The sequence below is a fragment of the Protomyctophum bolini genome (assembly GCF_963924005.1).
Source record: "Protomyctophum bolini genome assembly, chromosome: 2".
Classification (NCBI taxonomy): Eukaryota; Metazoa; Chordata; class Actinopteri; order Myctophiformes; family Myctophidae; genus Protomyctophum; species Protomyctophum bolini.
Window position 1 is genome coordinate 31,675,530 of NC_137863.1, and position 15,115 is coordinate 31,690,644.

The window sequence follows — 15,115 nt, forward strand, 5'->3', positions numbered from 1 at the left end:
TGCATTCCGTATACAGCAGTGATTCCCCACTTTTTCAACTTCAGGACCCCCAATTTGATTAGGCCACGGAACCCCATACGATAAGATGTTTATCTCTGAAGGCCCAATCTACGCTGTAATATCCTGACTATTAATTCAACTCAGATTGTACAAATATAGATCCATAAGTGTCTCTTTCAAAAAAAAAATATAAAAAAAAAATATATATATATAGTATACAGATCTTATACCTATACCGACCAACCTACGGTGGGACCGGCGTTGGATCTCGCTGTCTTTCCAAGTCCATTTGGTTCCCAACTATCGATAATTTTGGACCCTCTGGTAACCCCCTAAAGGACCTCTGGGGGTCCCCAGACCCCATGTTGAGAACCAGTGCTGTGTCAAGTGCTTGATAGAGATGATGGAACTGGGTGGGAATTAGCTGAGCACGTCTGGACTTGATCAACTTATTATTTTCTTTTTTTCTTCAAACATTGAAAATCATTTGGTGTGCGGTGATTTGGTTATTATTGGATCCAACCTTAATCAAAAAAATGTAGAAGCATTAAGGCTTTGCTTTAATATTAGCGACTCAATTAGGGTTTTCATTTGCATTTGCGTGGCTGATGGAATGTAAATGGAAGTGACCCCCGGTCGGTCCCACTGTATAAAAGAATACCAATAGAGTACTGCTGTAATATTATAGGCGCTAATAAGGCTGGCGTTTGGAGGAGTGCTACATCTATCGATTCTTTGGCAGAGAGAGGCTTGTTTATTATTATGACGCCAGTCAGCGCTGCTATAAAAGCCGTGCATAGCAATCAAGCCTCTCATTTAAATTAGGGCACAGATGCCAATCTTGCATTAGAAGCATAAGGACGGAGGAAGGTTAGCCGTGTGTGCGTGTTCTCCTTCTCCTCTCCTCTGGTGCGGGCGGGCGGTGGTGGATTTTTTTTTTTACTCAAGTAAAAGTATCAATATTGCAATTAGGGATGTCCCGATGTCACTTCTTTCGTTCCCGATCCGATCCCGATACCACGCTTTCTGTGTTAGCCGATACCGAAGAATAATATTTAGAATAATACAAAAATAAAAAATATCTTATTTTGAAGTCTAGCTATACACTATACTATAGCTGTATATCTCGTGTTGTGTTCATAGCAGACTCCTCACTCAAATGTGCACTTGCAGTTTGGGCAACTCTAAAGCAAACTCCACATGCCCCAACATTTTATTTACCTGCCCCTTACCCCTGCTTCGGATCGGTGGTTAGACTGGCATATTCGCCGATACCGATCAAAGTTATCAAAAAAAAATATTTTTAAAATATCAGATTGACGCATTGTGAGCTTGTAGATCAGCTATTTTCAAATGGCCGAAATGTATATATAATAGGACTGAATTGGTTAATGGAAATTCTCAAGTATACAAATACCTCAAACTTGTACTTAACCCATTCTGGACGGGGACCCCTTTTGGTGTTTTAAGCATCATGTTATGCTTTAGCTATTCAAAAATAGCAGATCTACAAGCTCGTAGCGTGTAGGTCTGCTATTTTTGAAAGATTGTGAAAATGTGGCGCAAATCTTTGAATATATATTATTTCAGAGCGAACATTTTTAACTCAAATCTTTGCTTCTGGGGGTGTTCCTGGAACGACATATTTTCAGATGCGGGTCGGCGGCCAATTACATATAATTTTTTGGGTTCTTGACATGAAATATTGAGCACCACTGAAAAATAGGTATTTTAGAAAACTGTCTTATGTCTTCTGATTTAGAAGACTTTTTATTTATTTCGACGTCAGGTCTAAATGGGTTAAGCCCAGTACTTAGTAACTTTCCACCACTGGGATGGTTTCCAGCTCTCTCACAGAGCTCCCTCCCTCCACTCTGCTGATGGTCAGATCCCCTTAGCTAAATCAAATGGTGCAGGCAATCGGTGGCGGCCGTGAAACCATTTCAGAGGTGAGGTCAGCAGGAGCAAGGGGGGGGGGGGGGGTGTAACAGTGGCTTTCATATATTCCATCGCGCACACTCTGTGCTGCACATAATTGGAAAGCCTTTGTTATTTGACTCCCATTTGACTATGATGTACAAGACGTGAATTGAAACACGACAGGCGTGTATAACGACAGGGCAGTGCAGTGTGACAGGAGAAGTGTGACTGCGTACTGTTGGCACTGTCCTGTCCTGGCTTCACATGGCGGCGTATGTAGCTCCGCTGGGTGCTCATCACACCCCAAAATGCTTCTCTTCCCTGCGAGGGACTGTTATCACCTGGGGTCTCAAACAAGCTACATTTCAAGAGTTCAACTATGGTTAATGTCCAAAGACAAAACAACAGACAATGTTCTTTATTCACTTGTTGGTATAGAGCTGGACTTCGGCGGGAACAACAGAACAGTACCAACATTCAGCTGAAGTGATAATGGCAAAATGGCTGCTGGGTAAACCATAGACCAGGGGTGGCCAATATATTTCCACACTCACTCCAGAGGGCCACAGTACATATTACTGTCGTAGCAAAAATAGCCGATCTACAAGCTCAAAACGCGTCGCAATGCGACACGTTTTGAGCTTGTAGATCGGCTATTTCAATACTATATCAGTATTCTGATATTAGCATCTGGGCCGCAGTTGCCCACCCCTGCCATAGACATAGAAAGGTAAGGCCTCTTCTGTCTCTGAGGTGAATGCTCTCAACAGAGGGCAAGCTTCTGCGTTGGTGCTTCAACAGAAAAGCTTCCGCGCACGACCGCGTGTCACGGAGCGGATATGCCGGTCTGACTTCATGTGACAAGTCCCGGAAAAGATGTGCTGTGATTGGCCAGTAGTCACTTGGGTGGCTGTGGGACATAGCGTACCTCCCGTTGACACACATGGCTTCAACGAAGTGCAGCGGCCAATGAGACATCTAATCTTTTTAATATATATCTATGGTGTAAACAGCATGTTGGCATGGGATGACGGAAATGTAGAGACAGTACAATTTGAAATCAAGTAAGTAAGTATCTAGTAAGTAAGTTTATGGACATTTAAAGTGATGCATTCATGCAGTGATTTTGGTGATTTGAAAAAAATAACACGTGACAGGCCAAAAGCACACACACCCCTCATGCCCCTCTCATCCTGATTGGATGAAGGCTGGGCACTCTAGCCAAAAACGAAACCCAAGGTTTTTTGACCCCCATGGGTTAACTGTGGACAGGAAAGGAACTCCTTATATGGTCAGCACACTCTATAGTAGGGAGGATTATCACAACAAAAAAAAAAAAAAGTGATATTTGAATTAAGTGAAATCACTGAATATACCTTTAAGTTTCCTGTGCTGCTTTACCTTGTAGGTGACAGAGCACTTTGTGTGATGTATTAAAAGTAATTGGTAAAGGTTAATTGTGTTGAGATAAACGAGGTTGACTGTGAGTTATCGGCGAAGCCATGCCTTGGCAGTAGAGGAAAGGTCTCGTGATGATGTTTGCCTTTAATTTAGACCATTGATTTTAAACCTTTTTTTTATTTTAAATAAACCATTACCATTTGATATGATACATACAAATGGAACTAGGTCCATTTGGTTCCTAACTGTCAGTAATAAAATATATATATATATAAAAAAAGAAATAAAATAAAATAAAATAAATTAAAATAAAAACCAAGAACAACACATGGCACATCACTCTCTCTCTCTCTCTCTCTCTCTCTCCCTCCCAGCAAACCACGTGGATGATGATAACATTAAGCCAGGAATTAGCATACGGTACCTATGGCAACCATCAACCGTTGTCAGATTCTTTCACAATATTTGTACAGCCGTCAGCCAGCGCGGCTTTATTTAGCCTGGGCCTGATGGTGCCGCTGATAACGTCTTGTTCTGTCTGTGTCTCGCACAGGTGAAAAGACCAACAGACAGTTATAAAAAACGTTATTAGCAGGCGACCATCACAGTGTGAATGGTTGACAGTATCACTTCTGTCTGACGAGTGGAAACCTTGCATGAACCAGTTTTTGACCCTTTTTGATCAATTAAAAAAAAAAAAAAAAAAACCCATTTAAAATGTTGTGAAAATAGCAGATTCACAGCACGTTGTGAGCTTGTAGATCTGCTAATTTCACTATTTTTGAACTATACTTTTGTGCGACACTCACATATCGGCTATTTTCGAATAGCCTATATTATGCCTGAAGAAGGTCTAAGACCTTGAAGAAGCTTGCTGTCTTTATTTATAAACTAGAGCGGAGCCTCTACAGCGGTGCCCGTTGGAGCACTGGCCTACTTGGAAATGCATGCCCATATATGGAGTTCTTTGTCAGGCATGACCAAATATGGAGTCTATGCAGACGTCAGAATGATGCCAGAACAGGCCAGCTCCATATATGGAGTTGTCCAGAGCCCGGGCAGGGGCCCTGTCCAGAGCCTGGGGCAGGGGCCCTGTCCAGAGCCCGGGGCAGGGGCCCTGTCCAGAGCCCGGGGCAGGGGCCCTGTACAGAGCCTGGGCAGGGGCCCTGTACAGAGCCAGGGGCAGGGGCCCTGTCCAGAGCCTGGGGCAGGGGCCCTGTCCAGAGCCAGGGGCAGGGGCCCTGTACAGAGCCAGGGGCAGGGGCCCTGTACAGAGCCCGGGGCAGGGGCCCTGTACAGAGCCTGGGGCAGGGGCCCTGTCCAGAGCCAGGGGCAGGGGCCCTGTCCAGAGCCCGGGGCAGGGGCCCTGTCCAGAGCCCGGGGCAGGGGCCCTGTCCAGAGCCCGGGCAGGGGCCCTGTCCAGAGCCTGGGCAGGGGCCCTGTCCAGAGCCCGGGCAGGGGCCCTGTCCAGAGCCCGGGCAGGGGCCCTGTCCAGAGCCCGGGGCAGGGGCCCTGTCCAGAGCCCGGGTAGAGGCCTTTTTGGGGCGGTTCTGGACAAACAAAAAGGAGAAGAAAGAAAATAGCAGATCGGCTATTTTCAAATGGCCGAAATGTATATGTGGCTGAAGTGGTTAATGTATGTTTTGTAATTATATTCGCAATCTAACTAAAGTTGTCAAATAAATGTAGTGGAGTTTAAAAGTACAATATTTGCCTTGGAGATGTAATGGAGTAGAAGTAAAAGTATTGGAAATTGGAATTAGGTAACTCAGGTAAAGTACACGGAGCTGTTGTCTGAGTGCCGCTCTGCCCATTGTTAGATCATAATACAACTGTCCACGGGCCAGAATAGTCTCCATAAATGTATAATACATAAATTAGCATGTTATGTTCATGGCATCTGTTCAATCCACCCACACAATCCACCCAGCATCCACCCACACCATCCACCCACCCACACCATCTACCCAGCATCCATCCACCCAGCATCCACCCACACCACCCACCCACACCATCCACCCACACCATCCACCCACACCATCCACCCAGCATCCACCCACACCACCCACCCACACCATCCACCCAGCATCCACCCACACCATCCACCCAGCATCCACCCACACCATCCACCCAGCATCCACCCACCCACACCATCCACCCAGCATCCACCCAGCATCCACCCAGCATCCACCCACCCACACCATCCACCCAGCATCCACCCACACCATCCACCCAGCATCCACCCACACCATCCACCCAGCATCCACCCACCCACACCATCCACCCAGCATCCACCCAGCATCCACCCAGCATCCACCCACCCACACCATCCACCCAGCATCCACCCACCCACACCATCCACCCAGCATCCACCCACCCACACCATCCACCCAGCATCCACCCAGCATCCACCCACCCACACCATCCCACAAGGCCATTTTGATATAGGAGGATGAATCCTATATCCTCCCAGCTATTCTGCTGCACATTCAGAGAAAACCGACCATCTACAAGCTATAGCTCACAAGTTTGTTTTGAGCTTGTAGATCGCCTGTTTGTTTTCTGCGAAGATATTTGGTGTATAGACTGAAAACAGGAGGGGACCTAATATAGAGCCCTGGAGGACTAGTCAACTAGTCAACTAAGTGCAGTACTGTACGGTATAGGGTTTAATTGGTTAACCCATTCAGAACGGGAACCCCTTTTGGTGTTATATAAAGCATCATGTTTACTTTAGCTATTGAACAATAGCAGATCTACAAGATATTTTTAATTGTGAAAATGTGGCACAAATCTTTGAATATACAGTATATACTTTCAGAGTTTTTAACTCAAAACTTTGCTTTCGGTGGGGTGTCCCGAACTACATATTTTGAGATGTGGGTCGGAGGCCAAAGACATATCATTTTTGGGGGTCCTTGACATGAAAATGTTTGACAACGACAGTAGAAACATGGGGTTTTTCAGAAAACTGTCAGGATTTAGAAGACATTTTGTAGAATCGTCCTCACGTCTAAATGAGTTAATACTTTGCCTAAGCAAACCATGTATTTATTTTCTCCCTTCGTCAGCCTAACCTCTGCGCATGACATTTGCATAACTGTAACTTCCCTTCCCGCCCGAGATTCATCAATTGCGTTTTGCTTCGCAATGTGCATGGCGGCATATTGCACTTCTATTAAAAAAAGGGAAAAAAGCGTGATGACAGAGTTTTTCCTTTTCTTCATTAGTTGGGATAGAGAACACTCAGCTGTAATGAAAAAGAGTTAAGGCTTATATGAAGTATGGGGCTGAATGTGAAAAATGGCAGAAGGAGCGTGGCGCTGCGGGTTTCACAGCAAATCAACAAATGCCATGAATTATTCTGTGTGATTGATGGCTGCCGTCACCCGGGCTCCACCACCACCACCAACCCCTCCATGTCCTCAGAAGGTAGTTAATTATGTCTCGAGATGTCACGCGCTGTTCCATTCAACGATAATACGTCTTTTTAGTCGATAATAAAAGCCATACTGTAAAAGCTGGCTCTCTATTTTTGTTTTTTTTTGGGGGGGGGGTTGGGCAGGCAATTTACTTACGCATCAGTTAAATACAATTCCTGTGTTTACTTTGTCTGAGTACAGTAACTAGTACTAACTACAGTTGCTACAATATCCACATACAGTAAAATCATCAGTGCTCATTTACTCTATAAAATGGAATGCATTGGAGGAGCATAATGTACAGTAGTGTGCGAGTTCTATTCCTTTTCTTCACAATATATGGACCAAAATGGAGCCTCCTTTCTATAGTGGGTTGTTTACGCCCAGAGTAACATTAACACTGAGGATTCTTTTCACCGTGCATGGCTCTGCTCTGCTGTCTCTCTCCTCCATGCAGAGTAACATTAACACTGAGGATTCTTTTCACCGTGCATGGCACTGCTCTGCTGTCTCTCTCCTCCAGAGTAACATTAACACTGAGGATTCTTTTCACCGTGCATGGCACTGCTCTGCTGTCTCTCTCCTCCAGAGTAACATTAACACTGAGGATTCTTTTCACCGTGCATGGCTCTGCTCTGCTGTCTCTCTCCTCCAGAGTAACATTAACACTGAGGATTCTTTTCACCGTGCATGGCTCTGCTCTGCTGTCTCTCTCCTCCATGCAGAGTAACATTAACACAGAGGATTATTTTCACCGTGCATGGTACTGCTCTGCTGTCTCTCTCCTCCATGCAGAGTAACATTAACACAGAGGATTCTTTTCACCGTGCATGGCACTGCTCTGCTGTCTCTCTCCTCCAGAGTAACATTAACACTGAGGATTCTTTTCACCGTGCATGGATCTGCTCTGCTGTCTCTCTCCTCCATGCAGAGTAACATTAACACTGAGGATTCTTTTCACTGTGCATGGCACTGCTCTGCTGTCTCTCTCCTCCAGAGTAACATTAACACTGAGGATTCTTTTCACTGTGCATGGCTCTGCTCTGCTGTCTCTCTCCTCCAGAGTAACATTAACACTGAGGATTCTTTTCACCGTGCATGGATCTGCTCTGCTGTCTCTCTCCTCCATGCAGAGTAACATTAACACTGAGGATTCTTTTCACCGTGCATGGCTCTGCTCTGCTGTCTCTCTCCTCCAGAGTAACATTAACACTGAGGATTCTTTTCACCGTGCATGGCTCTGCTCTCCTGTCTCTCTCCTCCATGCAGAGTAACATTAACACTGAGGATTCTTTTCACCGTGCATGGCACTGCTCTGCTGTCTCTCTCCTCCAGAGTAACATTAACACAGAGGATTCTTTTCACCGTGCATGGCACTGCTCTGCCGTCTCTCTCCTCCACGCGTGTTTATATGAAACATGCTGTGGCTCAGATTAAAGGGTGACAATTTCGCCCGGGAGGCTGTTGCTATGGAAATGGGCCTGCTGTAGCTATGATAGGCCATTCATGTTTGATTAATTGGTTTTTCAATGCTTCTTGGTTTGTGAAGACCCTTAAAGAGCAGCTCCGTGGAAAATGGAAAATTAATGGATTTCTATTTCTTTCTCTTTTCCCTCCCAGTTTTCTGTCTTTCTCTTTTTCTCTCTTCTCCTTTTTCTGGGTCTCTCTCTCTCTCTCTCTCTTCTCCTTTTTCTGGGTCTTTCTCTCTCTCTCTCTCTCTTCTCCTTTTTCTGGGTCTTTCTCTCTCTCTCTCTCTCTCTCTCCTCCTTTTTCTGGGTCTTTCTCTCTCTCTCTCTTCTCCTTTTTCTGGGTCTTTCTCTCTCTCTCTCTCTCTTCTCCTTTTTCTGGGTCTCTCTCTCTCTCTCTCTCTCTTCTCCTTTTTCTGGGTCTTTCTCTCTCTCTCTCTCTCTTCTCCTTTTTCTGGGTCTTTCTCTCTCTCTCTCTTCTCGCTGAGGATATTTTCCCTGTGTTTTAAGACGTGGGAATGATGGTGTTTTGAATTATGATTGGAAGTTGGAGGGTGTAGTGTAGGTGGTGGTGGTGGTGGTGTTGGTGTTAGGGGGGTAGAGCATGGTTATTTGAAATGCAAAAGGAATGTCTTTGTTCACGGCTGCCTTTTGTTAGCAGCTGCTGAGGCAAACACAGAATCTAATGTCCTGTGAATATTAGAAGTTTTCAAAGCAAGCCAGAGCCCCCCCCCTCTCTCTCTCTCTCTCTCTCTCTCTCTCTCTCTCTCTCTCTCTCTCTCTCTCTCTCTCTCTCTCTCTCTCTCTCTCTCTCTCTCTCTCTCTCTCTCTTACAACATTACTTTGCAGTGAATTTTTATTCCAGGCAACCTACTGGGACCAATTACGATTAGAGAGGCAAGCCTTCATCTCTGAACCTCATGCTCATGTTTATCAAGACCTCATATATACGAGGGGCTCTCTCAATTTGATCTTTTTAGCACTGCGCTAATGTGTAATGTATTATTTAACTCATGAATGTTTCACGCGGCGCTAATAAATGCTAGTTCATCACTTTCTGATCTGTAAATTGCCAAACATTCTCTATTTAATGCTGGCATTAGAAGCATACTTTGGTCTGCGTTCGAGTTATATGTCCCAATGCATCCTGAAGAAAAGCTTTTGATGTGGTTATTATTGAAGATGTTTAAAGACTCTTAAAAGCATGTAACTTTATGAAAGGTTAATGGCTTCTGGATCAGTAATAATCTTTGAAGGCAACATTCCATTAGGAATTTCAGTCTCTAATACTGATCGCTGTTTTGGTTCCATTTTGATGGTACATTTTTAAACCTGAAGGAGAGTGTATATTGTATAGTTATAACATGGCGTAAACACTGCTGAGTGCGGTTCATCTTTGCATAGGCAAGACAGATGTCTCTTGTTGGGTTGGAAGTGGAGGTTGATTATGTGATGAATGTGGTTTGTTATGTGGACTGCATGGTGAACCATGGACACATCAGTATGTGGGCTGAGCAAGATTACCATGCGGGGGAAAAAAAAGACAGCGTTTCTCTTAAATTCATGACTATGAGGGAAGATAGTGCATTTGATTAATCATTGTATGATGAACAATAGGTTGGTCAAGGGCATTCCTATACTGCAGGATTGGTATTCAAAATTTGCCCTAAAAGCACAGTCAAGGTCATGACCGGAGTCAAGGTATAACACACCATTGGATAATACGAGCATGCACAACATTGCGAGTTAGCAGAGAAAATGCATTTTATATTAGGTGTAATTTAGGCCGCTGCAATTTAGACCCCTCCCCTCCTCCCAACCTATGTCTCTCATCAATGTACTGTTATTTTAATTTATATTGGACAGCATTTAAATATATCGTCTCCCAAATATTTACGCACGCACGCACGCACACACTAATATTTGGCTGATAATAATTACTACTAGCTTACTAATAAAGCAGTGTTAATTTTGACAGCAAATTCTGATTTAGTCTTAGTTTTTTTGAACACACCCTTTACTTGTATTCCTACTTAGTCATCTGAAATTGTTTAGTCTTAGTCTAGTCTTAGTCAACCTAATGTGACCAGATTTGACTGAGAGCCTGCCATCGCGCAACCTCCAGCTTTTCACCAGAGGAGACTCTTTTTTTTTAATCCAAAATTAGTTAATAGCACAGGCAGACTCTTCATACTAGAGCATGTCTGAAATAAATGTCAGAGCTGAAATCGACATGTAAATATGAAATAAATGCTTAAACATGTGAAAGACATTACTCTATAAGCCATATCTCCAAAACTGGTGGGTCAAACTGAACAACCAAAATGTCAATTTGAAGATATGATTCCCTGCTTTCATACGACATGAAAAAAACGAAAATCCAATGGCAGTCCCTCAGTCAAGTCCTAGTGTTAAATTTGACAGCTATTAGTCATCTGAAACGGTTTAGTCTTAGGGCTCTATTTTCGTCCATGCTAAACCCCTTATCCCTAAACTACTAGTTTAAATAGCCAATCTACAAGCTCACATCACATCGATGTAGATTTAGTAGTTTTAGGGATAAGGGCATGAACGGAAATGGAGCCCTTTTACTCTCTAGCTATCGTCTATCAAAACCGTAGTCTTCTTTTATAGTCTATAGACAAAATGAACACTGCAGTATAGGAAAAAACTATATAAGACAAGACTTATAGTAAAAGCTGGTGTTCTTATCTCTCACATCCAGATGCAGGAGCTGGGTCTGGCCCACCATCAACACCATCACCACCATCACCACCACCAGCACCACCCAGACGGAGGTCATTACCTCCCACTGATAAACAGCTCCGCTAGGATATTGTCCAACCCCATGAGCGCCCTGTCCCAGCTAAACGCCCACGTGCAGGGCCGGGGGGGTGGCGGCCCCGGCGCACCCCCCCACCCCCACCACGGTTCCCCCTCGCCCCCGGGAAGTAAATCGGCCACGCCCTCCCCCTCCAGCTCCAATCAGGAAGAGGAGACTGATCCTCATTCTAAGGTACTGGTGTGGCCACATAGGGACCCACTGTTTTCCCCCAAAACAGTGGGTCCCGACTTAAGTAAAAATAAATCCCATTTTATTTATTTATTTAATAAAGAATCATGTTTTTTTTTTAAATAAAGAAGCATATAAAAAAAATAATCATGGAATGTAGATTTCCACTAGTTTGGGTCGCGGGCAAACGACTATAGTCTTTCTTTTGGGTCTCGAACCTAACCTGAAAAGTTTTGGAACCACTGCCATAGACCACTGGTTCTCATCGTATAGGGTCCTGGGACCACTGCCGTAGACCACTGGTTCTCATCGTAGGGTCCTGGGACCACTGCCATAGACCACTGGTTCTCATCGTATAGGGTCCTGGGACCACTGCCGTAGACCACTGGTTCTCATCGTATAGGGTCCTGGGACCACTGCCATAGACCACTGGTTCTCATCGTATAGGGTCCTGGGACCACTGCCATAGACCACTGGTTCTCATCGTATAGGGTCCTGGGACCACTGCCATAGACCACTGGTTCTCATCGTATAGGGTCCTGGGACCACTGCCATAGACCACTGGTTCTCATCGTATAGGGTCCTGGAACCACTGCCATAGACCACTGGTTCTCATCGTATAGGGTCCTGGGACCACTGCCATAGATCACTGGTTCTCATCGTATAGGGTCCTGGGACCACTGCCATAGACCACTGGTTCTCATCGTAGGGTCCTGGGACCACCAGAGTTGCAATTAATGTAAAGCCTTTGCCTTGCCTACTGGTAGCTGACATAATCACTTCAGATATGCTTCCTTGGAGGGCTTGCAAGTGGTAGAGTAACATGCTGGGCATGGAGTGATGTGATTTAAAAGAGCAGAGGTGTGGTCTGGCATTGCTACGCTTATGCAGGTCAGGGATGGAGAACGTATTATTTATTGTTGTGCCTGTGATTATTTTGGGGAGACTCTCCACACAGACACGGATGGAACTCCACGACTGATGGAAGTTGCAGACTCTGATGCTTAAATCTTGTACAATGGATGTCATTTTCTTTACTAGACATCAAAGTGCAGTCTCTACGGTTTTTTTGGACACACCGACGTATTTGTGTATCCCAAAAGGTAAAATTAGCCTTTGTGAATTTGGGTGATATACAGTTACTGTACCTCAAGAACATCTATCTATTTAATTATGCAGCATGTCTCTGTATGTCTGTCTGTATACGTATGTCTGTACTGTACGTGTGTACGGATGTAATCCACGTAACTCGAGAACCCTAACCCCACCGACTCCAAAATCGACACACGCATTCCACACCACCACTGCAGGGAGTGCAGTGCCCGGTGTCGAGTCGGTCGGACCCACGGTTGTCCAGAACCGCCACAAAAAGGCCTCTGCCCGGGCTCTGGATTGGGCCCCTGCTCCATATATGGACATCCGCATAGACACCATATTTGGGCAAGCCTGACAAAGAACGCCATGCTGTATATGGGCATAAAAGGGACACAGACATAATAACTGGGTGTGGCATACATTTCCTACTTGCATCGTTCCAAGTAGGCCAGTGCCCAACGGGCACCGCTCTAGTATTTACAATTTGTGTAATATCACTTATTTGCCGATATCTCATTTGGCTGACCAGTTGAAAGACTTATAAACCCAATATCAACCTTTTCCCCCCCACCGTAGTTACCTCACTTTGGCTTTGTAGGGCAGTATTGTTCTTGGGTATAATGATTAGACTTCATTATACTACTGTATGGTTCAGGTTAACTGTATTGGGATTCCAAACGTAGACAAGTATAGGGGAACTAAAATGTGTCTGAGGCAAGACTAGCGTCCCTATTTTGGGTATGTCAATATGCTGTATAAGCGTACATTTTCTAATTCAATTCATCAAAAATAGCAGATCTATATACTTTTTGTGAGCTTGTATAGGTTTGTTGGCTGCCTATTTATGCTATATTTGTGAGTGGTGCAACTAGGGTGCAGCTATAGCCCCTCCAATGCCCAGCTTTGTCCGTCCCTGGCTGTGTCCATGACTCTCTGTGTTGTGAATTATCTCACAGTCTGAATGGCAGCCTCTGGCGGAAATTTCCCATTCCCTGAATCCACAATGACACAGGTGTTTGCCATAATCACCACTTAATTCATTGCCCAATCACAGTCCAGGTGTGTCACTATATAACCAGTCACTCAGTTTCCAGCCTTCACACAAGCCACATCATGCAGCGCTCACTGAGTCTACTGTACAACTCCGACCCAGGAAGCCATGCGTACTTGAACTATAAAGCATGGCTCATGGATTAATGGAAATAAAACTGCTAATCTGTTAAAAGTACTGTACATATTGGTGTCACAGAACCTCTCTCTAATCTGAGAAACTATGTTTAGGGTACCAACAGTTGCACCACTCACTTCAGACAGGTCTGATTTACTATAACAGTGTAAAATAGTTATAATGAAGTGTTGTTTAGTAGGCTATATACCTTAAAAAATGAATGCACAATACACAAAAGACTGTAACCGTACGTGGCGGTGCGTGGCGGTACGAGTGTAGAAATGTTCAGTGTATTAACAGCTATGGAGCTGAGCAGATTGGATGTGCAGACTGCATAACCTGGCCAGTTTGAAAAACAGCTTTGGTGAATACTCACTCCTCTCCCGATGCTTTGGCTCCCTAGAAATGTCAAACAGTCTCGAAGCAATGGTTGCAGTTTTGCTGTTGGCTGGCGCTGGTAATTGGTAAAACAACACCGGAGAGCACACACTGTTTGTATTTTTCATTTTGCACACCTCCTGCACATTGTGTGTGTGTATATATATATATACATATATATATATATATATATATATATATATATATATATATATATATATACTTTAAACTGTATTTTGCTCAGGACTGCTACAGTTCAGCACGTGATATTTAATGATTTTGCACCAAATACTTTGTACCATTTTTTTATGTTATTCGGAATGCTTTAGGTTATTCGGAATTCTCATGTACTTTACACAATGTTCCCACAATGTATACACTTTATACTCTTTATAAGTCATTGGTGCTAATTGTATTATATTCTTTTCACACACAGAATGAGCTCTGAGACAAAATAAATCTAGTGAATCTTGAAACTACAAAAAAAGGAGAAAGTACTACTGCTGCTGAAAAGCCATCAATGAATCGTTCAAAACATATACAGAGGGATGGTATCATCTGCTCTTTCTTTCTTTCTTTCTGAGTGGTGCAGCCAGCCACTCCAATGCACAGCCATGTCTTCAGTTATAAACTAACTATGTTATTGTGTTGGGTGCACAGCCATGTCTTCAGTTATAAACTAACTGTATGTTATTGTGTTGGGTGCACAGCCATGTCTTCAGTTATAAACTAACTGTATGTTATTGTGTTGGGTGCACAGCCATGTCTTCAGTTATAAACTAGCTGTATGTTATTGTGTTGGGTGCACAGCCATGTCTTCAGTTATAAACTAACTGTATATTATTGTGTTGGGTGCACAGCCATGTCTTCAGTTATAAACTAACTATGTTATTGTGTTGGGTGCACAGCCATGTCGTCAGTTATAAACTAGCTGTATGTTATTGTGTTGTGTCGTGTCTGCATGCCCGCGGAGCTGCTGAGGAGAGATTCTGCTTTCAATTGGCTCCCATGTTAATCTGCCGCCAGCAGCTTGTGGGTGTTTTGGCTAGTGTTGTGTGGGAGTGGTTGTATTGGGTAGTTGTCCCCTTCGGCTAAATGGACTCAGTGATCTTTATAAATTCTTCTTGTCTATGATGAACATTATAAACGGCTTTAGTAGAACATTGTTGATGCAAGTAAAAGATTAGCTGACATTATCAGCATTATTATTATTATTTGACATAATAATAATAATTGGCATAAATACACTCAT

The 15,115-nt window shown here is 44.0% G+C and overlaps 1 protein-coding gene across 2 annotated transcripts in view; it reads left to right on the plus strand.

Annotated features, from left to right (window-relative positions):
* Positions 1-15,115, plus strand: part of LOC308329926 (TOX high mobility group box family member 2-like) — a 200,262-nt gene that overhangs the window by 157,163 nt on the left and 27,984 nt on the right. The window contains exon 5 of one of the 2 annotated variants that reach the window (XM_080784471.1): positions 10,935-11,225. The exons of the other annotated variant lie outside the window; for it this stretch is intronic. Coding sequence (XP_080640597.1) covers positions 10,935-11,225 — 291 coding nt within the window. The remainder of the gene's footprint in view (positions 1-10,934; positions 11,226-15,115) is intronic. 2 annotated transcript variants of the gene reach the window in all.